Consider the following 23,058-nt stretch of genomic DNA (forward strand, 5'->3'; position numbering starts at 1 on the left):
GGAAGTGATAGTGAATGCATTTAAAGTGAACATTACTGCAGGAAACTGAAGCATGATGTTTTTGTTTCAGAACCAGTTGAAAAACTGAAGGAAATGGATGTGCATTGTGTTGATGAATAATGTTCATTTACATTATCTGAACAATAACAGCATGGACATTCATCCAAACATCTGATTTTGTTTCGCAGGGTTGGTAAATACTGACAGTTTTCGGGCGAGCCCTTTGAAGTGTTCAAACTGGTTTTTGCAACATTGTAGCTGTTTTTTGAAAGTTTACTCTGTCTGACCAGAATGACCAAGATGGTCTATCTCTAGCAGATCAAAAACTGTCTAGCAGTTATCCAGAGCAGTCTGAACCAACTAAAGACCAGTCAGTAACCAAGAAAACCAGCTTTGGGTTTGGCACAGATGTGCACTTCTACCATATATTATCCTGCTCACACTGATACTGTGTCTGATTAGATATACTGGAAAATATCGGAGTATGCTTCTGCATATTCAGATATTATCTAAACCCACTTATGGGTTCATTATGAACCCTCAGGAAGTGAGTTCATAAACCCTTGTGAAGAAAAGATCATGTTGTGTTCTGGAGGACAGAAGATGTTTAACTCGGGTAAACACTGCAGTCATTGGAGAAGCTGCTGCATCTAATCAACCAGTAAAGCGGGTTATTTATTCTCCTCCCGGTGATCTGTCCGTGTCCTGAGGGTGTAATCTGAAGCCTGTTGTACAGTGGGTTGCGGCAGCAGAAAGTCACTGCAGTCCTCGACGAGCGTTCATCATGTTTTGACCATAGACTGACGCGTGGCGTCTTGAAATGTCGCAATGCTCGAGGATCAGAACCCGCTAGCGCGTGGGGATCGTAGAAGCGCAGAATGCATGTTTGCGAAAGCTTCCTGGTTCTCGTGTGAAACACCATCTGCGAAACGCGATCTCTCGGGACGCGACGCAAGGGGCATTGTTTCGCTAACAGCTCCTTTTTTGGACGCGCGCAGAACGCGTCTTCCGCCCGTGCTGGCTGTCGTCGAGCCGGTGGGTGACCGTGCGTGGATACGATCATGTGGCGGAGCGGATGCTGGACGCGGGCGCGATGTCAGGACAGCGGGGTCGATCCGGAGCGCGAGCGGCTCTGGGCCGAGCTCTTCGAGCAGCTGGATCTGAACAAGAACGGACTGATCGATGTGAACGAGCTGCGGGTCGGACTCGCCGCCCGGGGGCTGTCGTGGAGCTCAGTGGAGGAGGTACGGAAGAAACACAACACACGCAGTCATAACGGAAGGTTATTTATAGTGCAGAATAACTGTCTATGTATTCACAGGTTTATGAGTTAATGTCAGATGTGGAGATAATAATCTTCACCTCCAAGTCACGTGAGCACCTGAAAGTGATAATGCTGCAGAACGCGATACAGTCGCAGTCAATCAGATTGAATCTAATGCTTAATCTTTAATAATACAGAGTGCGATTCGGACCAATTAGATTTCGCGGTGGGCGTGGCTACCCAGCGCAATATCAGTCGCAAATCGTGAACCGCACACAGTGTACTTTTCAACGATGAATTAATGATGAATTTCCTGTAATTCTGCAAGACTTCCGGTTCATTAGCCAACTACAAAAATACCAGAGTTTGCGCTACATGGTAATAAATTAAACTAATGTGACAGCAAATACCTGTTTGCAACATCAGATAGCTTTATGGTGTCTTTTTGTGTAGCTAGATGACTGAAAGCCTCGCATATTTAAGTTTGTACGTTAAAAATAAGGTATGTAGACTATACTAAGTACATAGTGTATACATTAGTGTCATCTTAAATGAAACAATTAATGTAGATTTTAATTAGAACGAAATTAAATTTCCAGTGCACTTGATGTGTAGCTGCTTGTAGTGCACTGCTCGCACTATTACACTATGAAAATGACATAAAATAGTGCAGAAGTACACACAAATGGGATGCACCTTGTAGAAAGCACAATATTTAATATATGTAAACAGGATTTCAGACGGCCGAGATCTCACTGTGGATAGACAGCACACACAGTGCTCCAGAAATAAAGCAGGGATGGAGCATGATGTTCAGCTCAGATTAGACAGATGTGCTGGAGCCATTAGTAAAAGTATAACACTTTATGTAGCTGCTTACTCGCAAACACACTCAAACTCATAATGCTTCATGTGATAAAAGTACGACTGCACAGCAGGATTGTCGTTTCGAAGGCCTCTGTGTCGGGGTCAGGAACAGGGCAGATTAGAGCACTGTGTAGCAGCACTAATGAACCAGTTAATGAGCTTAATAGTTAATAATCTCAAGGTCAACGACAGGAGCAGAGGAAGGGCATCAGCAGCCGCTGGCACTGAGTCAACATCACCAGGTCTCCAGCTGCCTTCTGACACAGGGTTTCTTCAAAGTAGCTTGCATTACTGATTCGAAAACGAAGATATTTTCTTGTAAATTTAAGTAATGCCGTACTTCATTAGTTACTTGAATAAGTAATCTGATTCGGTAACTTGTAACGCATCACCCTCAACACTTACCACATACCAACATACTGAATACATACTGTAGTTATAGTTTAGCATGTGACTAGACGAATGATCTGCTTGTCTGGGACAATCTTGTGTTATATTGATTTCTGAAACTTGATTTTGTAGTGCGCTGTGAGGTTTGAAGTCATGTGTTCATGTATGTATTTGCATTATGCATTATGATGAATGATATTGGCAAGAAAGTACTAAACTCCACACACAGGCTCACAGAAACACATGTAGGCTGCAGACTGAGCAAAAGGTCAGCGTCTTGGAGTCGATCCATGAGAGAGTAAATGTCATGTGACTGCTGGCTCACATAAATAAACACAACAACACACACACAAGTGCGATGAAGATGTCTGCAGAGGAGGACAAACTAGTTAAATGGGTGAAATTACTGGCATAGCTACATTGTGATTTGAATTATAACATACCAAGGATTGTGGGAATGATTTGAATGAGCTTCTCAGTGCAGCACTTTATGTGGATTTAAAGTGACAGTAGCTTGTGTGTAGTGATTAATTAAGATGTCCTCACCATAAAACACCAGAATGATGTAGAGTTTATCTGACTGTAACACCCTGAGTCCTGCAGTGAAACGCCTCTGATCCTCACTGTCTGCACAGCTCCGTACAAACACGTTCAGACATGCTGCACTGGGGATCATGGGGCAACACCCTGAAGGAAAAAAGCATGCAGTGATTAATCTCATAAATTTGGACACTGTGTTCATTCCTAGACGCATGTTTATTTGCACAGCTCTCTCAAAGTACAGAAATTCTGGATAGAGTCCCATCAGAGAGATTTAAACCAATCATTTAGCGGTTTATCTATCTGTTATGTGGATTTAAACACTTATATAGTCATTAATTTTTTCTAAATGAATTAAACACGTTGTAAAGCTACTGTTTTGTGCACTTGGCTTTCTCTGCTGCTTTCCTTCTTTTAATTTACATTCATTTTGTCAATGCATTTAATGAAATGAACCTGTGTTTGATTGAGTGATTAACCTCTGACTGCTCTTGTCTGATGTTGGTGCTTGGGCTTGTGGCTTTGCATGGTTTTAATGTGCTTTTCTCCTTCATTTGCATCCCATCCCACCTTTCCTAATGATTCCCGGCACCCCTCTTCCCCTCCATTTCTCTCCCACCCTTCTCTGTCTCTCTGTTAATGCTCTATATTCAGCAGATTGTACGAGCTGGAGACATTAATCTCGATGGTCAGCTGGATTTTGAAGAGTTCACAGAGTATCTGCGATCCCACGAGAAACGCCTTAAACTCATGTTTCGCAGCTTGGACCGCAACAACGACGGTTAGTTTCCATCCGTGTTATTGTAGTATATTCGATTACAGTATGTATTAAATTCCAAAGTAGCTTTGAATTTTTTTTTATACTTTGTTTTCATTATAGTTTTACTCGAGGTTTATTTTAGGTTTCATTTCAGTTAACTACAATGATTTTTATATTAGCATTAGTTTCAATTGCATTCATTATCTCACAATATTGTTAGTTTATCTTTGTGTTTCAGTGTAATAACGCATTGTTTTTATGTTTGTAGGTCAGTTGGACGTGGGGGAGATCCAGCAGTCGTTACACAATCTCGGCGTGGACGTCACGTTGGAGCAAGCTGCCAAAATACTGCAAAGGTGCGTGTGTTACTTAGCATATGTGCAAAGTGCTTTCAGGCGTGATTCAGTTGTGACATGCAGAACTTGTGAAATGTGTTCCCACAGTATGGATAAAGACCATTCCTTGACCATCGACTGGTTCGAGTGGCGAGATCACTTCCTGTTTAACCCTCTGCACAACATGGAGGAAATCGCTCAGTACTGGAAACACTCGGTGGTACGAAGCACAAGCAGAGAGATGAGTTTTGTATGACTATAGAATGGGCCTCTCTCTTCCTGTAATGCTGTTGTTGTGTGTTTATGTAGATGTTGGACATCGGAGAGCTCCTGACGGTCCCAGACGAGTTCTCGGAGAAGGAGAAGCAGTCAGGGTACGTGTGGCGGCAGCTGATGGCAGGAGCTGTGGCCGGATCGGTGTCCAGGACAGGAACCGCGCCGCTCGACAGACTCAAGGTGTTTCTGCAGGTAAGACAGCACTGGTCTGAGAGCAGGCACTTTTGGTCTTCACACAACGAAAGCATCTGATCTTTGATGCACATTTAATGTCAGTTTCCTGTTTAGAGGTTCCTGTTGAGGTTTAGAAACCTTCAAAGTAGCTCTCAGTGCAATCCAGAGAAAGCTGTGTCTTGTGTGAACAAGGATAATAGGAGTTAGGTACTGTCAGATGAACGGCATCTAACTAACTACAAATATCCATGATAATATATTTTTTATTTTTTACATTTTATTCCTATTTTTTATTAGTTTTTATTTTAGTTTTTTTGTTTTGTTGTGGTTTTTATAACTTATTATTGTGTTTCAAGTTAAACTAAAATAAAATGAGAAATGCTGCATTGGCAACTGGCTGAAATAAAATAAGTTTCAGTTCATTTTTTTTATTTTATTTCAAGTAACATCAAAACATTTAATGGTTTTAGTTTTTTTTTTTGACTAGTTAACTAGTTTAGGTAAGTACAAAAAATAAATAAATCTGAAGTTAAAGATGTTGATTAATATCAAATAAAAAAATGTTGTTAGAGCACATTGTTCTTTCTCTGACTGGTGGACCGTCTGTGCAGAATTATGGGTGATGTAGTTTTTCAACACTGTTGAACATGAGTATTTAAAAAATACATTGAAATAATGATTATTTAAAAAAAATACATTGCTTTGGTTGAACCTTCAACAAAACCATCAATTAACAACCTTGGAGCTGGCAGTAGGTCTGTCTATAAAGGTTTATAATTTACTATCAAAAATCAATTCCTTAATGGAAAAAGTTAATGGAATCTTTACTTCCAGAACATAACTGTTGCACTCTATATGTTCTGCTCCACACTGACCTCTGGAGGTCATGTGAGAAACTGCACGTGATTGTGTCTAGGTGTGTTGGGTTTATTCTTATCTAGTTAAACTGTAGTATTACACTAAAGATCATGTGAATTGTGTGCTGATGTTCAGGTGCACGGCCAGAGCTCTGATAAGGGGACTGTGTGGCGCGGTCTGCATGCGATGGTGAAGGAGGGCGGCCTCACTGCGCTGTGGAGGGGGAACGGCATCAATGTGCTGAAGATCGCACCGGAGACAGCCATCAAATTCCTGGCCTATGAACAGGTACGGCTCGGTCTTTTACACTCAGCCGTGTGGACGGCGACTCAAAACTCAGCCTGCGTCTCTGTGTCTGCAGATTAAGTGCTTGATGAGAGGCAGAAATGAAGGAGGAACTCTGAAAGTTCAGGAGAGGTTCGTGGCTGGATCACTGGCTGGAGCGACGGCTCAAACTGTCATATACCCAATGGAGGTAAACACACACTCAACACATGACAGCTGGCTCCTGCACACACTGAACCTCAAGGTCACTGTGTGTATGTCGAGGCCTGGCTGTCCACACACACACACACACACACACATCTACACTCACATTACCAAAGGCCTCACGTAAAGCTCATGAAAGTGCTCTGCGTTCAGAATAAAGCGGTGGTCCGTGAATAGCTGTGGTTAATGGAGGGCGAAGTCTGTGAAATAGACTTAAGTAAAATAAAGCCTTTTTTAAAAATAATGGCATTAGCAATGTTATAAAAATATACATAGTTTCCATAAATTATCACTATTAATTAAAATAGATTTTAAAATGTTTATATAATATATGAACTAGTTTAAAAGATCTAATTGGGGTCTGTAATCTTAATGTTTTAAGAAGTCTCTTATTTGACCAAAAATACAGTAAAATTGTTAAATATTTGTACAATTTAAAATAACTCTTTTCTATTTGACTAGATTTTAAAATGTATTTTATTCCTGTGATGCGCAGCTGTATTTTCAGCATCATTCCTCCAGTCTTCAGAGTCACATGTTCTTCAGAAATCACTCTGATATGCTGATTCCATGTTCAAGACACATTTCTGATTATTATCAATGTTGAGAACGATTCATATTTTTGTGGGAATGCTGATTGTTTTCATTGATTTTGTGGCTTCATTCCTGTCTGCTTCTCTGGTTCTCTAGGTGCTGAAGACTCGTCTCACTCTTCGTAAAACAGGACAGTATTCGAGTGTGGCGCACTGTGCTAAACAGATCCTGCAGAAGGAGGGCGTTCTGGCATTTTATAAAGGATACCTGCCCAACATGCTGGGCATCATCCCGTATGCGGGCATAGACCTCGCCGTCTACGAGGTGTGTGTGTGTGTGTGTGTGTTGATGATTTCTTCATAAAGACTCTTTCTCACACGGTCTTCCTCTCTCAGACGCTGAAGAACGCCTGGCTGCAGCGGCACACGGAGGGATCTCCCGATCCGGGCGTCCTGGTGCTGGTGGGCTGTGGCACGGTGTCCAGCACCTGCGGACAGCTGGCGTCCTATCCCCTCGCCCTCATCCGAACACGCATGCAGGCGCAGGGTGAGAGACACACGCAGAATCAGACAAGAGCTGTGCTTCAATCCCAAGCTATAAATGTTAATTTATGTGAAAAAAAGGATTATCACAGAAATCATTGGTGAATAAAGCATCATTTACATCCTTCATGTTCAAGACAACCAAATTATCAGCTCATAGGAACCTGCCAGAAAATATCACTAATAAAAAATGAAGTTGCTGTAATAATGTGGGGGTTTTCCCATGTAATCACTGAGCTCAAAGTGCACAGAAATGCAATAAAAAATACAGCTGTGTTATTTTGCATTATGATGTTAGGGAATGCAATAATGTGAAACCAAGATTTGTTTTGTTTCACAATGAGGAATTTATTCACTAAATTGATTTCTATCATATTTTATGCAAAAAAAAAATCTAATTAAATACACAGTTATGCACTTTTTCATGCAAATTTTAAGATTGTATGCACATTTAAATATTTCCATCCAGCGTTTTCGAATTGATATTCCAAAATTCACATAAACAGGTGAATTCGGAACATCATTGTTATTATTATTAACTAAAGCTAAAATAAAAAAAGTTACTTATTTTAAATAAAGTAAACATTAATTTTTTATTATTTTTTTCGTTATCTCAGCTACAATGAAAAAACTGGTGAAGATGCAAATGAAACTATAATAATGTACTAATAACAGTAAAGTTCCATTGATTCTGATCATTTTCTGGCAACTGAAGAAGTACCGTTTCTTTTTCCTCTTCTGGTTCCTCAGCGTCAGTGAAGGGAGCTCCTCAGCTGTCCATGCTGACCCTCTTCAGGAGTATCGTGGCCCAGGAGGGTGTGGTGGGACTCTACCGAGGCATCGCGCCCAACTTCCTCAAGGTCATCCCGGCGGTCAGCATCTCCTACGTCGTCTACGAACACATGAGGAAAGTACTGGGAGTGGGAACCTGAGACAGCTCATGTGTGTGTAGAAAAGACTACAACAATCATATCCGGACAAGAGAGGTCAAAGACTTGTTTATTTAAGCCTATAATATATTCAATCACTGGAGTGATGTTCACCAAAAACAGTGGATGTGAGGAAGAACAATGAACTGAACCCAAACACTGAATTATGCAGAATGTAAGAGGTGCTGTTCTGACCCTTTCCTGAATTACTGAGGTTCATGATGTGCTCTCCGTGTGTGTTGTTGGTCAACAGGGCCCTGATATTCAGATATTCAGGGTACGGCCCTCTGGATGTGGTAAAATGAATGCTTGCGTGTGTGAGACTGTGTGAGCATGTGCTGTACTGTACTTTGTGTTTAACCCTGTGCACACTACTGAACTCCAAATGGGAATGGGCAATAAACTAACTTCCTCCTTTTGAACTTCCAGTACAGCTGAAAGTGCCTCTGTTTTGAGAAGCTTGTATGTTTCATCAGCTGTGGTCCAGTAATACGACTCCTCTACAGTGGTGTCCTTCAAAATCAGCATTCCAACCAAACAAAAAGATTTTGTAGCACGAGTTTATAGGAATAGTTTGCCCAAAAAATAATATTTTTTCTAAATGTACTCACTCTCAGGCCATCCAAGATGTAAATGAGTTTGTTTCACCATCAGATTTGGAGAAATGTAGCATTGCATCACTTGCGCACCACTGGATCCTCTGCAGTGAATGGGTGCCGTCTGCTGATTCTTTAACTGATCCTAAAATCCTGCACTGCGTCCCAATTTGCATATGATGCAACCTAAATAGTGTCAAAACACAAGGTCTCACTCATGAAATATTTCTGTTTAAATTATCTTAAGAAAATTATTTTACGGATGCAATAATTGTGCTTGTGTTTCATGAATAAGGCCTTCACATTAGTATGCCAAATGTCATATTTTTTCAGTGATTTTATTAAAAGCATGCATACATGCACGTTTAAAAAAAAAAAATTCAGCTAATGTTGCCCCCAAACAAGTATAAAGTTTGTGACTGTTTTCTTTCAACTGTTTCAGCTAAAGAAAAGTACAGAAGAATGCAAAGCAGAAGTTTCCACAGCAATTTTTAAGTGTTCTTTATGTGATTTTTAGCTTGAAGCTAATGCTAACAAGCAAACAGTAGATAAGTGGTATTGATAAACAATTAATGACCCAACACTGGCATACTAGAAACTCAGAAGTACTTTTACTGTGTACTTTCAGTGTGTAGTGTACCTATCTGAATTGGCATGTAGCCTTGGAGTTCAATTTATATGATACTGAGGTACTGAAGCCTACGGTTTGGAGCAGAAAGCCTTATGGACTCTCGGATGGGAGAAGGAGTGTTTGTTTTGTGATTTTTAACTGAACAATATAACAAAGAAAAAAAAATTTGATTGATTGAGTCACATCTAGGTCAATATGCTCTGTATTTTATTACTGACCAAGCTGAAATTCGGATAAACTGTTTGTATGTGTTACAATAAAATGAAGATTCTGATACGGAATCTGCGCCCACAGCTTTCCACAGAATTCAAACAGAATTTGTTCACAAAATTCTACACAAGTTCAAGTCTCAAAATTAGATTTTTCTTTTAGGTTGTCCATTAGCACATCCACATGCTACTGCACTACTAAATGCTTTTTTTGCAATGGTCCATCCATTTCTCTTTTGGGAAAACATAGCAAAAATATTGATGACATCATTCTGCACTCACTGAGTGTATCCTGTCAGGTCCTCTGTAGAATGAGAAAGTCCCTCCTCCTAATTCAACTGTGACAAACTAAAGACACTGGCTGTTTAACAAAAATAGTAATTTACTTAAATTAAAAGCTAGTTTAAAATATTTACCATGTTTACACACATTCTGCACAATTAGTGTGCAAATTGAGGAAAGAAAAATTGCTTGGGTCTCCAAATTTCCAGTGGTTTTGTATGCAGAAATTATTGGTCATATTTTGATGTTAACAAAAAAATAAGAATTATAATTTATGGTCATATATTTTTGCTGTTCCTCCGTGTATTACTGAATGCATGCAAGAGAATGTATTTAAATTAAGTTAAACAGTACATTCTTCCCTGGCGATCTTTATCTTATTGTTATAACACCAATTCATCTCTCAGCTGTACGGAAACTGTATTTCATAAAAATGCCAAGAAAAAGCACTGAGCAGCAGAATATAAGCACCCAGTCTAAACGATGCAAACGTCCATCATTGTCATTCAGCGTTTTCTTGAACCTCATTGGTCTATTTCGTGCGCTCTGATTGGCTCCCTGACTTGTAGTTTGGTCAGCCCTTCGTCTGGTCGTCACCACTCATTGGATCAATGGTCCCGTACTCACAGTATGCCCGCCTCCAGCTGCCTTCTGATTGGTCATCGCAACAGCCACTCCTTAAGAACGCCTATAGGACACCGCTTACAGACCCGCAGGCCTTATGCCCCGCCCATGCGTTTGTCCCGCTTGTATTCGCGCGTCTGCGCACCTCCGCCCGGCCTAAGTTAGTCCTCCCCGCCGTATTCCGCACTCTGCACCCCTCCGCACGGACAGCATGTCTGAATACAGCGCGGTGCCGCCGCCCGGGCCCGGAGCGGCTCTAGGAGCCGGTGGACTCAAGAAAGACGCGTTCGCCGACGCGGTACAGCGCGCCCGTCAGGTGAGGGATCCGCACTGCGGGAGCAGCGGGCCGCGTTTGTGGGTCAGCGCGAGGGCCACGGGCACAGGAGCCGGTGTAGCGACAAATATCTGTTAGCATGAGCCGAGATCGCGTTAATGAACACTAACGATATCTGGGAAATATTTGTCATTAAAAAAGAAAGCGGTACAGAAAGCTAGCACGTTAATTACACGGCAATTTGGTGTTTAGCGTCTTTACATATCAAATGATATATTCACATAACGTTACCGTAGTACCATGGTAACGTTAAATGTATCATATATATATTTAAATAAATAGTACATTTCTAAAGACATAGTTTTAGCATGATATTTCACCCCCTTTTGGTATAGTTCCGTGTTTTTAAACGAGCTCAATGATGTACCATTGTATTATTTGTGTATTAAACACCCTAGCACCATGTTATCATGGTAAAAACAGATTTATTTACTCCAATAAAGCCTATTACTAAGATACAGCATTGGTTTTGGATAGATATACGAAGGTACTTTTAATATACCATTGCACTGATCTTTGGCCATATTTGTTTACCATGTTTTGACGTTGTTCTCCTAAGGTATTTCAAATAATAAAAAGCCCTGTGTAATAATGGTAATAATAATTCTTAAGAATGCCTAATTAGCAAATCAGCATATTAGAATTTTCTGACCGTGAAGTCTGGAGTAATGGTGTTGAAAATTCAGCTCTGACCACAGGAATAAATTACATTAATGTATATTAGCATAGAAAAGTGCTATCACATTTTAGTGTTGTTTTATCAAATAAATATAGCCTTAGTGAGTGAAGGGACTTCTTCCAAAACTTTGAAAAATCTTGCTGACTAAACTTTTGAGCAGTAGTGTATTTACTGCAATGCATAATAATACAAGGAGATGTGTAATAAGCAATTAATATTATCATCATGCCATTCAAAAGTAGTACTTTTTAGTATTTTTGGTTAGTGTACTAAGTTCATGTTGAGTTTGCGGTTTAAATGTGGTGTTTTTATCATAACTTGTGTTTTTGTGTTCTCCAGATTGCAGCAAAGATCGGAGGAGACGTCACTGGTCCCCCCATGAGCAATAACGGCGGAGCGGAGAGTTACTCCTTCGCTGCACAGAAGCGATCGCTGGAGGACGGAGGTACGGCGGCTCCGGATCTGTCCGTCCGGCTCTCCTGAGACTCTTTTTGAGCTGTTCTTGTCTTTTTCCCCTCAGATCAGCCTGAAAGTAAGAAGATGGCATCTGACAGAGACAATGGCTCAGCCCTGTGTACGACTTTCTTTGCTTTTTGTTTTTTTACTCGTGTAAACACACACTTTAGCAACTCAAAGCAAATGTCTGTGTATATTTAGAGCTGTGATTTTATCCCCTTCTCATCCACAGCTATCGGAGCCCAGCTGGCTGCCCTTTCCCAGCAGAGGTAAGACTGTCCTCATGTGTGCTCTGATCAGAGCTGCTAGCATCGTCTGAGTCATTAAAACAGATCTCAGATCTGAGCGTTTGAGAAGGCAAGAATAACTACACAGGCCTGTATAATTAGACTGGTTTCAGTTTCAGTGTTAAGGCATATACAGGGGCCTTTTTTTGGTGCTGTTTTGAAAGTTGAACTATTTTTAATGTGATGTCTTCAATATGTCTTCATCTGTAAGTCCCTTTAGCTAAAAGCGTCTGCTAAATGAAAAAATGGAATGTAAAATATGTACCGCCCAAAACCATGTGAGATGTGGTGCAGTGACCAAAGATGTCTATATAATAATATAATTGACAACTAAAAAAGGGTTTCGTCCGAGGCGCAAGTTACAAAGAACTGAATGTATTTGTCTGATGTTACTTTTCCTGACTGTTGCGTTTTTGTTTTTGTCTTTCTGTAGTGTACGTCCCTCATCTGTCACAGAAGAGTACAGAGTCCCTGACGGCATGGTTGGGCTCAGTAAGTACACACTACCCATCATGCACTGGTCCGTACTCAAGCTTTCCTGTGTGACTAACTCAGGGTTATTTCTTGCCAAATCAAAAAGAAACAAAAAAAACACACTTTCTTATTGTTTAATTTATTACTAGTAGTGTATTCGTGTACATATAAATTGTATATTATTAAGAAAATTGAATTTATATGAAAGTTATTCGGTTTAAAAACAGAATATTCAGCATTTATTATATTACAAGTTATAATTTGCAACATGCATATTTAACAAATTGTATTATAATAAAAATTGTATAGTATGCTACACACACACACTAAAATTCAATAATAAAATATATTTTTTATTTAAAGGTGTATTTAATGTATATTTGTATGATTTAAGATAATTTTTGTTATACTGTGTATTGTGTATAAAAAAAAAACAGCCCTCATTTATATTTACAGGGTTCTAGACCGTCTAAAACGGTCACATTTGCATCATGTTCTGGTTTAAAAATTTGCATGTAATGCCTTTTTTTCCTGCTTGTTTTGCGATCACATTTATGTTGACGTAATAAACTGAGACGATGCACATCAAAGTTTTAGAGGAAAAACAGTCCTCATCTCTGCTGAACACCAGCGCTGACGGCACACCTGCTGAAAGCAGCTCCAGTTGTGGCAGCATGAGAGAGATCGAAAATGATGGAGATTTGCGAAGTAAAACTGCAGAAAGGCAGGGTCTATTTCATGCACAACTTGAACAAACTACAACAGGTAAAGCTGTCAGCCGTGTGGATATTAGCAATATCGTTAACGATTCTCATTTATAATCAATACTAATATGGCTTCTTGTAATCAAGATCATTAGTCTAAATACTGTTCTGTTAATGCATGAACTTTATATTTGTAGCGTTCTTGACCTCCAAGAATCACAATAAGCTTTGTGCTCTGTTGCGTTTAATAAACAAAGGACCAGCTTTAAAATTTTGCCAAATTTCCAAAGAAATTAAAACAAAAAATGAATACTGCATAATTCAAGCAGCATGTGTACCAAACATATCTTTCTCTTTACTATTATAGAAATAAATGAACATCAATAGGAATATTATAAGGGCATACAGTACATCTTACTGAAATGTTTCAAGTAATCGTTCATTCAGTGTTTCAAACTGCGGAAAACGTTTAAAGCTTGTGAATAATGCCACATAATACATTTACCTCAGAATAACCGTTTGTCTTCCATAAGCTCATCAGTCAGCAAGAAGAAATAACAATAAATAGGAGCATTTTGCTAAATTTATGCGTTATATTGAATATTCATATTTTTACTTAACCTGTTAACATAAGAAGGAATGCATGGAGCTAAAGATAAAATTAATTTAAACATGAATCAGGGTCATATTGACAAATTAAAAAGAAAAATCTCTGATTTTAATTACTAGTTTATTAATGTACAATCGATCTAATTTCTAATCGTGATTACAAATATGGGTGCCAAAACTACATTATCGTTCAAAGCGGCAGTTAATCGTTCAAAGACCACTTATGTTATTCTGAACGCTTAAGATGAGTTTCTTTCTACATGTTATCTTAAGGGTTTTTCTATTGTTACGGTTTTATAATATTATACATTATAATACCTTTTTTATATTGAAGTATAACAATCTGATGTATCTTTGACATTTCAGGCTTAATACTATAGAAAAGCACTAAAGGTTTTTTTTCAGTTAGTGTTTCAGCTTGCTTATTTTCATATAAAAATACGGCTTGCAGTTGCATCAAAAAATGGTATAAACCTCATTCAATGTAAATTGTGATAATCGTAATTAATAGTCACAGTTGACTGTTTTATTTCACTAATTCTATTCAAAAAGTGAAACTTGTATGTTATATTCATTCATCATACACAGACTGATATATTGATGATTATAACAGACAACTAAGGAAAATCCCAAATTCAGTATCTCAGAAATACAAAGAGAGGATTTTTAGAAATCTTGGCCAACTGAAAAGTATGAGCATGTTCAGCACTGAATTCCTGCAGCAATGCGGCGTGGCATGGAGTCGATCAGTCTGTGGCACTGCTCAGGTGTTATGAGAGTCCAGGTTGCTCTGATAGTGGCCTTCAGCACTTCTGCATCCTTGGGTCTGGCATATCACATCTTCCTCTTCACAATATCCCCTAGATTTTCTATGGAGTTAAGGTTAGGCGAGTTTGCTGGCCAATTAAGAACAGGGATACCATGGTCCTTAAACCAGGTACTGGTAGCTTTGGCACTGTGTGCAGGTGCCAAGTCCTGTTGGAAAATGAAATCTGCATCTTCATAAAGTTGGTCCGCAGCAGGAAGCATGAAGTGCTCTAAAACTTCCTGGTATACGGCTGTGTTGACCTTGGACCTCAGAAAACACAGTGGACCAACACCAGCAGATGGCATGGCACCCCAAACCATCACGGAGTGTGTAAACTTTACACTGGACCTCAAGCAACGTTGATTGTCTCTCCTCTCTTCCTTCAGACTCTGAGACCATGATTTCCAAAGGAAATGCAAAATTGACTTTCATCAGAGAACATAACTTTTGACTTCTCCGCAGCAGTCCAGTCCTTTTTGAAGCGAGATGCTTCTGACGCGTTCTGTTGTTCAAGAGTGGCTTGACACAAGGAATGTGAAGCTGAAACCCATGTCTTGCATACGTCTGTGTGTAGTGGTTCTTGAAGCACTGACTCCAGCTGCAGTCCACTCTTTGTGAATCTCCCCCACATTTTTGAATGGGTTTTGTTTCACAATCATCCTCAAGGTGCAGTTATCCCTATTGCTTGTACACTTTTTTTTTTTTTTTTTTTTTTTCATACCACATTTTCTTCTCTTCACCTCTCTATTAATGTGCTGGACACAGAGCTCTGTGAACAGCCAGCCACTTTTGCAATGACCTTTGTGTCTTGGCCTCCTTATGCAAGGTCGTCTTTTGGACAACTGTCATGTCAGCAGTCTTCCCCATGATTGTGTAGATTACAGAACTAGACTGAGAGACCATTTAAAGGCTTTTGCAGGTGTTTTGAGTTAATTAGCTGATTAGAGTGTGGCACCAGGTGTCTTCAATATTGAACCTTTTCACAATATTCTAATTTTCTGAGATACTGAATTAGTGAAATATACTTTTTGATGATATTCTAATTATATGACCAGCACCTGTAGTTGGTTATAATAATATTGTGAGTTGAAAGATGGATCTGAATGTGTTCTTTGAGATACACCCTTCTGGTGGAGGTTGAGGTAAAATTGGTTTATTACTGTTATCCAGTCAGTGAATGATGTTTGTTTGTTTGTTTGTTTTTGTTTGTTTGTAGTCATTGGTCGGGGAGGAGAGCAGATCAACAAGATCCAGCAGGAGTCTGGCTGTAAAGTTCAGATTGCTCCAGGTGAGTAAAACACTGGTTCAAAAAGATTCAAGTGGGCACTTCTTTCCTCTGTTTTTGATATTGTCATGTTTAAAAGTATGAGGACTGTTGGTTTTGTGTGTGTTTAGACAGCGGTGGTCTTCCAGAAAGGAGTGTGTCTCTTACCGGCGGCCCTGAAGCCATCCAGTATGTTTGTTTCCTCACATGTTTTACCTCACTGTGGATCTCTTTGTTGGCGTTTTGACATTTTGACCCTGTCCATGCAGAAAGGCCAAAATGCTGCTGGATGACATTGTCTCTCGGGGACGGGGCATCCCTCCCTCCTTCCATGAGTCGACCAATGGGAGCGGCCACATGCAGGAAATGATCATTCCAGCAGGGAAAGCTGGGCTCATCATCGGCAAAGGAGGAGAGACCATCAAACAGCTGCAGGTAGAGCTTGTGCCTGTTCATGAGTGCTGAGAGGCTCTTGTCTTGAAGATTGTGGCTGGTTTTACTTAAGAAATTAATACTTTTATTCAGCAGGGATGCTTTCATTTGATCTGAAGTTACATTTATAATGCTGCACAAAATGTTTATTTCAAATAAATACTATTCTTTTGAATTTTCTATTCATCCGAGAATCCTGTATTCCACAGAAATATTACGGCAGCAGAACAATTATCAATTATCAACATTGATAATAATCTGGAATGTTCCTTAAGCAGCAAATCAGCATATTAGTGATTTCTGAAGGATCATGTGATGTTAATGATGCTGAAAATTCAGCTTTGATAACAGCAATACGTTACATTTTATAATATTCAAATAGAAAAGTTATTTTAAATTGTAGTAATGCTTCACAGTATTACTTTTTTTATTATTATTTCAAATGGAGCCTTAGTGAGCATAAGAAAAAAATAGATATTTGATCACAAACTGATGAACTATAGTAACTATTACAGTGTTGTATTGTATATTATCCACTATAATTGTCAAAAGCTGTAAAAACACTAATTTTTTCGACTACTTCCCTGAAATGTATACATTTTGCACATTAACAGGCAGTTTTTATTCAGCTTCTCTTGTCCTACATATGATTGTGTTTGTGTTTCAGGAGCGAGCTGGTGTTAAGATGATTTTGATTCAGGACGCTTCTCAGGGGCAAAACATGGACAAACCTTTGCGCATCATTGGAGATCCTTACAAAGTCCAGGTGTGACCTCTTCTCTCACCGGTTTCCATTCCTTATTTTGACTTTTGTCTTCTATTACCTGTTGTACCTCTAAAAAGCCTGTTAAGATTTTGCCACTCAGGGCTCATGTCTTTTTTTTTTCTAGCAAGCGCGTGAAATGGTGCAGGAGATTCTGCGAGAGCGGGATCATCCTGGCTTTGACCGAAATGAGTACGGCTCTCAAATAGGTGGAGGAATCGAGGTGCGTGATTTGTTTAATCATTTTACATTTCATTACATTGCCCTTTGAAGTGTGAGTTTGATGTCGTCTCATTCTGATTGGACAGGTGCCCGTTCCGCGTCACTCTGTGGGTGTCGTGATTGGCCGAAGTGGAGAGATGATCAAGAAGATTCAGAATGATGCTGGCGTGAGGATACAGTTTAAACCAGGTTTGTTTGAACTATCAGGTTCGGACTAAACTCAGTGTTTTATGAAATTTGAAATTGTAGTGCATGACCTCATATTTCATCTCTCTGTAGATGATGGTAGCGGTCCAGATAAGATTGCTCACATAATGGGTCCCCCAGACCGCTGCGAACACGCTGCTAGTATAATCAACGACCTTCTGCAGAGCATCAGAGTCCGAGAGGAAGGAGGAGGGGTGAGCGTTGCACAGATTATTCTGAATATATATCCAATACACTTCACCTCAGAGCTTTTTTTTTTCTTTCATTAATTGTTTTATTTTATTTTTATTAAAAAGCATGTCTAAATGGAAAAAGTTTATATAGCTAGCTAAATTTTTCTGACTGGATTCCATCTGCATCTGGTTGCATTGGTTAATCTCAGTTCTGTCCATCAGGGTCCCCCTGGTCCTCCGGGTACAGGCATGCCTCCTGGTGGGCATGGCAGGGGGCGTGGCCCAGGAAACTGGGGCCCACCTGGCGGTGAGATGACCTTTTCGATCCCTGCCCACAAATGCGGTCTGGTGATTGGCCGAGGTGGCGAGAATGTGAAGGCCATTAACCAGCAGACTGGGGCCTTCGTGGAGATCTCACGGCAGCCGCCGCCCAACGGTGACCCCAACTTCAAACTGTTTACCATCCGGGGATCTCCTCAGCAGATCGACCATGCCAAACAGCTGATCGAGGACAAGATTGAGGTACAATTAACACCCACTTTTGTGTTTTATCTTGGTGTGTTCGCTGGTTTTAAATGGTCTGCTTCTCCTTGTAGGGTCCTCTGTGCCCTGTTGGACCTGGACCGGGTGGGCCGGGCCCCGCTGGACCCATGGGCCCCTACAACCCAAACCCCTACCAGCCCGGGCCCCCTGGTGGACCACCACAGTCAGTAGTGCTTTAATGGGAACTCAGCCTCAGTGATGGGGTTAATGTTTGACTTTGCAGGCTTTTGTTTGCTCATGTTCACAGTTGTTCTGTCTGTGTCTGCAGCGGGGGTCCTCCTGGAGGTCAGTATCCTCAGGGTTGGGGAAACACATACCAGCAGTGGCAGCCACATGACCCCAGTGAGTCGATTTGTACTGATGCTTTCAGTGGAAGCAATCAAAATCAACAAAAGAGCAATGATACAAAAGTGCTATAACAAGTCTCAGTTAGCTTTAACGCAATTGTATCAGTGATATTAAAATAACTGTATTTTAACGTTCCTGTCACATGTTGATGCCAGCTTTTAACTGAAAATTTTTAAAAAGTGGATAATTTTAATGTAATTTTTTTTTTTTAAACATTCATTTGATCTCGTTTCTCCTGAGGCTTTGCTCATGTTTGTTACTTGCTTTGGTTCAAGTATGTGTATGAGAAATATAAAGTGAATGCGTGTCTTTCTCTCAGGTAAAGCAGCAGCGGATCATAACGCAGCCTGGGCGGCTTATTACGCACAGTACTACCAGCAGCCTGCAGGGGGTGCCATGCCCGGACAGACACCTGCGGCCCAACCGGCAGCTCCTGCTCCTGCTGACCAGAGCCAAGCTGCTCCTGGAGCCGCTCAGCCTGACTACACCAAGGCCTGGGAGGAGTACTACAAAAAGATGGGTATGAGCTCTCATTCTTCAATGTGTTTTATTAAAGGCGAGTAGAGACATTCCTGTGAATGAATCTGCTGGCATTCAGGCTGCCTTTTCTTACAGCTCCCAGTTTTGCTGATGAAAATCATCTCTCATCTCTATCAGCTGCAGCAGGAGGAGGTGCTGCTCCAGCCGCAGGAGGAGCTCAAGCCACGGGAGCCGCAGCGGCGGGACAGACGGACTACAGCGCCGCATGGGCGGAGTACTACAGACAGCAGGCTGCTTATTATGGACAGACGGGCCAGGCCGCGGGACAGCCAGGCGGCACACCACAAGGCCAACAGGTACAAACACACATCACACCTCGGTTTGTACGATGAACAGACAATGATGGCACGTAGATTTGAATTAATGTTTAATGCGCAGAAGTCTAGTTTAAGAAGCGAAGTAATGATGCAAACTAATTTAACTCCGTATTGCTACTTACTGTGAAATCACATAATTGCAGTTAATAGTGTTCATCGTCTGGTTGACTTTGTCTTGTATGCATTTTTCAGAAAATTCCTGTCATTTGCGCACAAACTGATCATCACTTATAAGCTACTACTAAATATTGTAGCAACTTAATTTTCTGTAAAGTTGTTTGCAATGATTTGTATCATTAAAAGCGCTATAGAAATAAACTGGAATTGAATTTAACTAGTTTAAAATTGAAAGGTTAACTGATTAGCAATTAATAAACGTGTTTTTGATGCTTTAAAAAATATATTTTTTTAAAAGTCAGCGATTTAAAAGTTTCTGTTTGCCAACTAAACTTTGTATCAGTCTTTAAATCTTATTAAAGGAATTAAGTAGATACTTTGCATTTTCATTTTTAATTATGTATATACACACAGCTTTTCAATATAATATTATAAATATAAACCAATTTTTGTACTTTATATACATAGTGATTTGCAATGATTTTTATAACTTAAGTTCTAGTAATGAAGATTAAATCAAATCAAAAATGATATTTAAAAATTAAAATTATAAATTCAAAGCTAAATATTATGTATTTGTTTTTAATTGACCAGTAAATGTCAAGTTTTTTTGATACTGAAGATTCAATTAGATTGAATAAGTTGCTCACACTATTAAATTAGTTCAAACATATATTATTTAAAATTCTATAAATAAAATTCATATTTATAAAATATATATTTTTTGTTTTGAAAGCTGTGATTTGACCATTGCTCAGTGTTTCCATGTGCAGTGATATGACCGTGTTTTCTCGTCTCTCTTCAGGCGCAGTGAAGTGAAGCTGAACACTCGTCCGTCCTGCTCCTCCCCTGCATCCTCTCACTCTCCTCTGGCAAAAGGACTTCTGGACTCCTCCTGTTTTGTTTTTTTATCTCGTGTCCTGCTGAAAAGCTCTGTGACTCTCCTCTGAAGCCGGATTTCTGTCTTTATGAAACGTTATGGCTTCTGCAAATGCTCTTGTTTCTCCTCCTGGTTTTTGCTGGATCCATAAACGCTGATGAACTAAACTCAAACTCTGCCTTCCTCTCCACAAACGCTTCGTCCCTCCTCTTCCTCGCATCAGTGTGACTCATGACCAGGAAACACAAGGGAATACTTCTTCTGCTAACTTCCTCACAAGAGCGTGCACTTCCTGTTTTTGTTTTTTTGTTTTAATCAAGTATTTGAGGAAACAGGTACATTTAGAGAATCTTCAGATGTTAATAATTACTGTTTCAAACTCAGTGAGTAACCATGCCTTTTTTAATGCCTTTTGTTTTTGCTTTTAGTCCTTTTTAATTTGATTTTGTGTTGGTACATTCCCACTGTTTAACGTGCTCACTTTTTGTTTTCTTTCTATTCATTTTTAGTTCGGTTTTGTTTTTTAATGCGACTAATTTTTCTCCTGTGATTTTTATCAAATGGGGTTTCAGAGAGAGAGTGTGTGTGTGTGTGTGTGTGTGCGTGAGTGTGTTCTGGTACTGAAACTAAAGCTGTGTGTGTTGCCCCTCACTCTGTGAAATGAGGGTTTATATTTTGTTCGTTCTTCCTACCCCAAGTTATTGGAAGTAATGTTATAAATATATAAATTGTTATTTTGTGGGTTTTTTTTTTTTTTTTTTTTTTTTTTTTAAAAGGTTGTTTTTAGAAACTACAAAACAAACATAAAATCCTCGTCTGATCACATAACCACTGTTCAGTCTAGTTTGTTTTTTGAAACTCAATCTTTAGCATTACTTTTGCTCATTCTTCTAGTCGGTGACTAGAAGAGCTGCCCAAACATTTTACGTTAAAAGGCCAAAAATCTAACTTGATTTAAGGGTTGTGGAAGAAAGTAAATATTACAGTGTTTCTTTTTTAATTTTTGTAATTTTCCATTTTATCAAATTCACTTGTTCTCTGCATTTCTGTGCCAAAATAATAATAAAATGTTGAAATAACATGGATTTGAAAGGATGATGTGCTTAAATGTCTGTTTTGTTTTTGACCAGCCCAAATTTATGCATCTGTTTTAAGTTGTAATTACAGGCAGTTAATCAGGTTAGTTTTCTGTAAGTTACCTTAGAAATCTTCATTATAAGAACGATAATGATCGTTTTTAGTCAGGGTTAGGGTAACGTTAGCTATTTTTCAGTTCATAGAAATGAAAACGAAGTTGTGAAGGCCTGAAAATGAGGCGCTGAAGTAACGTGTGTTCAATGGACTGTGCTGTTGTTTAACAAATTAAAAATATATATGAGCCAAATACTCCATGAAACTTGTGAAAACCTCTACTAGGACCTTAAAATGCGTCACGTTATAAAGTTTAGTTTTAATCCATATCAAAATGAAATATGGGGTCTAACCTGATTCAGCGTCTCCACCAACGGTCGCTAGATGACGTTCTTCTGTGAGTTAAAAGCAGTGTTGCCAGATTGAACTAAAGATTTCCAGCCCAACTACAGCTTAAAACCCGCCCATTAAAAAAAATACCAGCCCAAAATACATACTGTTATTAAAACTGTTATAGAATAAAACACACCATTTTTTTTCTTATTAAACAACCAGACTAACAAATCGCACATTGGAGAGCACGAGGCTCGCCCCAAGTATATCCAGTGCATTATATATATATATATATATATATATATATATATATATATATATATAAATGATAATTTTAATAAAACACAAGGTCTACATCGGAAACCTCAGAAGGGGACATCATTTTTTATTGTTCTTGTGCTACTATTGTCAGAACTACAGTTCTTTTCTAATAGGCCAATTCTCAAATCATTTCATTATACTTTTCTTTTTGTATTAGTAGGTTACTTACAAATTTGTGCTTAATTACCAACTAATTATTTTTTTATATTATCATTATTAAAATTATTATTATTATTTAACTTATAGACCACTGGGCGAATCAACATGAATTCTCGTTTTCCTTCTTTTAATTTTAAATAAAATAATGACTGAATGATACACTGAATCGTAATCAGCTATTACGTTTCAGAAACGATCAAACATCAGAATTGTACATCAAAATAAAACTGTAGGCTAATAGCATAAACACGCTTACCTTTTAATATGAAGTTAACGTAGATAATCCCCGCAGAACTGATGAAAACGTCTTTATTATAGAACAATTCTAGAACTATTTAAAGATAGGACCAACTTTGTACAGTCACAACCAGTTTGATTAATAGATCGTTGAGTCAAATCTCTCCAGCAACTGCCTGGGAGGTTTGAATGTTGCCGAGGTAAACCCATTCAGACCGGGCCAGTGCGCACATCCATGATGCTGGAGAATAAAGGTAGATGCGATTCCTAGTGTCATCTTTTAAAAGCGAGACGAGGGAAAATGCCCGCTCAACATGGCCATTGGAAACAGGCAGAACAAGAAGTCTTATGGCACCTAGTGCCAATTCCTGGAAACACTTGTGCCAAAAAGCATGCTCTTTCAAATCATTTAACTGTGCT

At 39.3% G+C, this 23,058-nt stretch overlaps 2 protein-coding genes across 10 annotated transcripts; both read left to right on the forward strand.

Moving 5' to 3' along the window:
• The first annotated feature begins 654 nt into the window (after positions 1–654).
• Positions 655–8,386, forward strand: slc25a23a (solute carrier family 25 member 23a). Of its 4 annotated transcripts, none has more exons than XM_026222062.1 (10): positions 662–1,244; positions 3,716–3,842; positions 4,090–4,177; positions 4,265–4,376; positions 4,466–4,624; positions 5,600–5,752; positions 5,826–5,939; positions 6,644–6,811; positions 6,883–7,033; positions 7,780–8,386. In XM_026222062.1, the coding sequence occupies exons 1-10, from the start codon at positions 1,062–1,064 to the stop codon at positions 7,959–7,961; spliced, it is 1,437 nt and encodes a 478-aa protein (XP_026077847.1). In that variant the 5' UTR covers positions 662–1,061; the 3' UTR covers positions 7,962–8,386. The 4 variants fall into 4 exon arrangements, with proteins under 4 accessions (XP_026077800.1, XP_026077724.1, XP_026077847.1 ...); XM_026222110.1 differs by having other exon boundaries at positions 3,719–3,842; XM_026222015.1 differs by having other exon boundaries at positions 655–1,244; positions 3,719–3,842; positions 4,090–4,376.
• A 2,003-nt stretch (positions 8,387–10,389) lies between these two features.
• Positions 10,390–21,552, forward strand: khsrp (KH-type splicing regulatory protein). Of its 6 annotated transcripts, none has more exons than XM_026221403.1 (19): positions 10,390–10,616; positions 11,653–11,758; positions 11,834–11,887; positions 12,002–12,038; positions 12,490–12,548; positions 13,122–13,295; positions 15,868–15,939; positions 16,047–16,104; positions 16,185–16,350; positions 17,015–17,113; positions 17,238–17,333; positions 17,419–17,521; positions 17,612–17,733; positions 17,935–18,234; positions 18,309–18,418; positions 18,524–18,597; positions 18,923–19,123; positions 19,219–19,439; positions 20,383–21,552. In XM_026221403.1, the coding sequence occupies exons 1-19, from the start codon at positions 10,512–10,514 to the stop codon at positions 20,389–20,391; spliced, it is 2,166 nt and encodes a 721-aa protein (XP_026077188.1). In that variant the 5' UTR covers positions 10,390–10,511; the 3' UTR covers positions 20,392–21,552. The 6 variants fall into 6 exon arrangements, with proteins under 6 accessions (XP_026077188.1, XP_026077272.1, XP_026077361.1 ...); XM_026221487.1 differs by having other exon boundaries at positions 19,261–19,439; XM_026221576.1 differs by having other exon boundaries at positions 11,834–11,845.
• Positions 21,553–23,058: the final 1,506 nt, after the last annotated feature.

This window comes from Carassius auratus, chromosome 1 (genome assembly GCF_003368295.1).
Source record: "Carassius auratus strain Wakin chromosome 1, ASM336829v1, whole genome shotgun sequence".
NCBI lineage: Eukaryota > Metazoa > Chordata > Actinopteri > Cypriniformes > Cyprinidae > Carassius > Carassius auratus.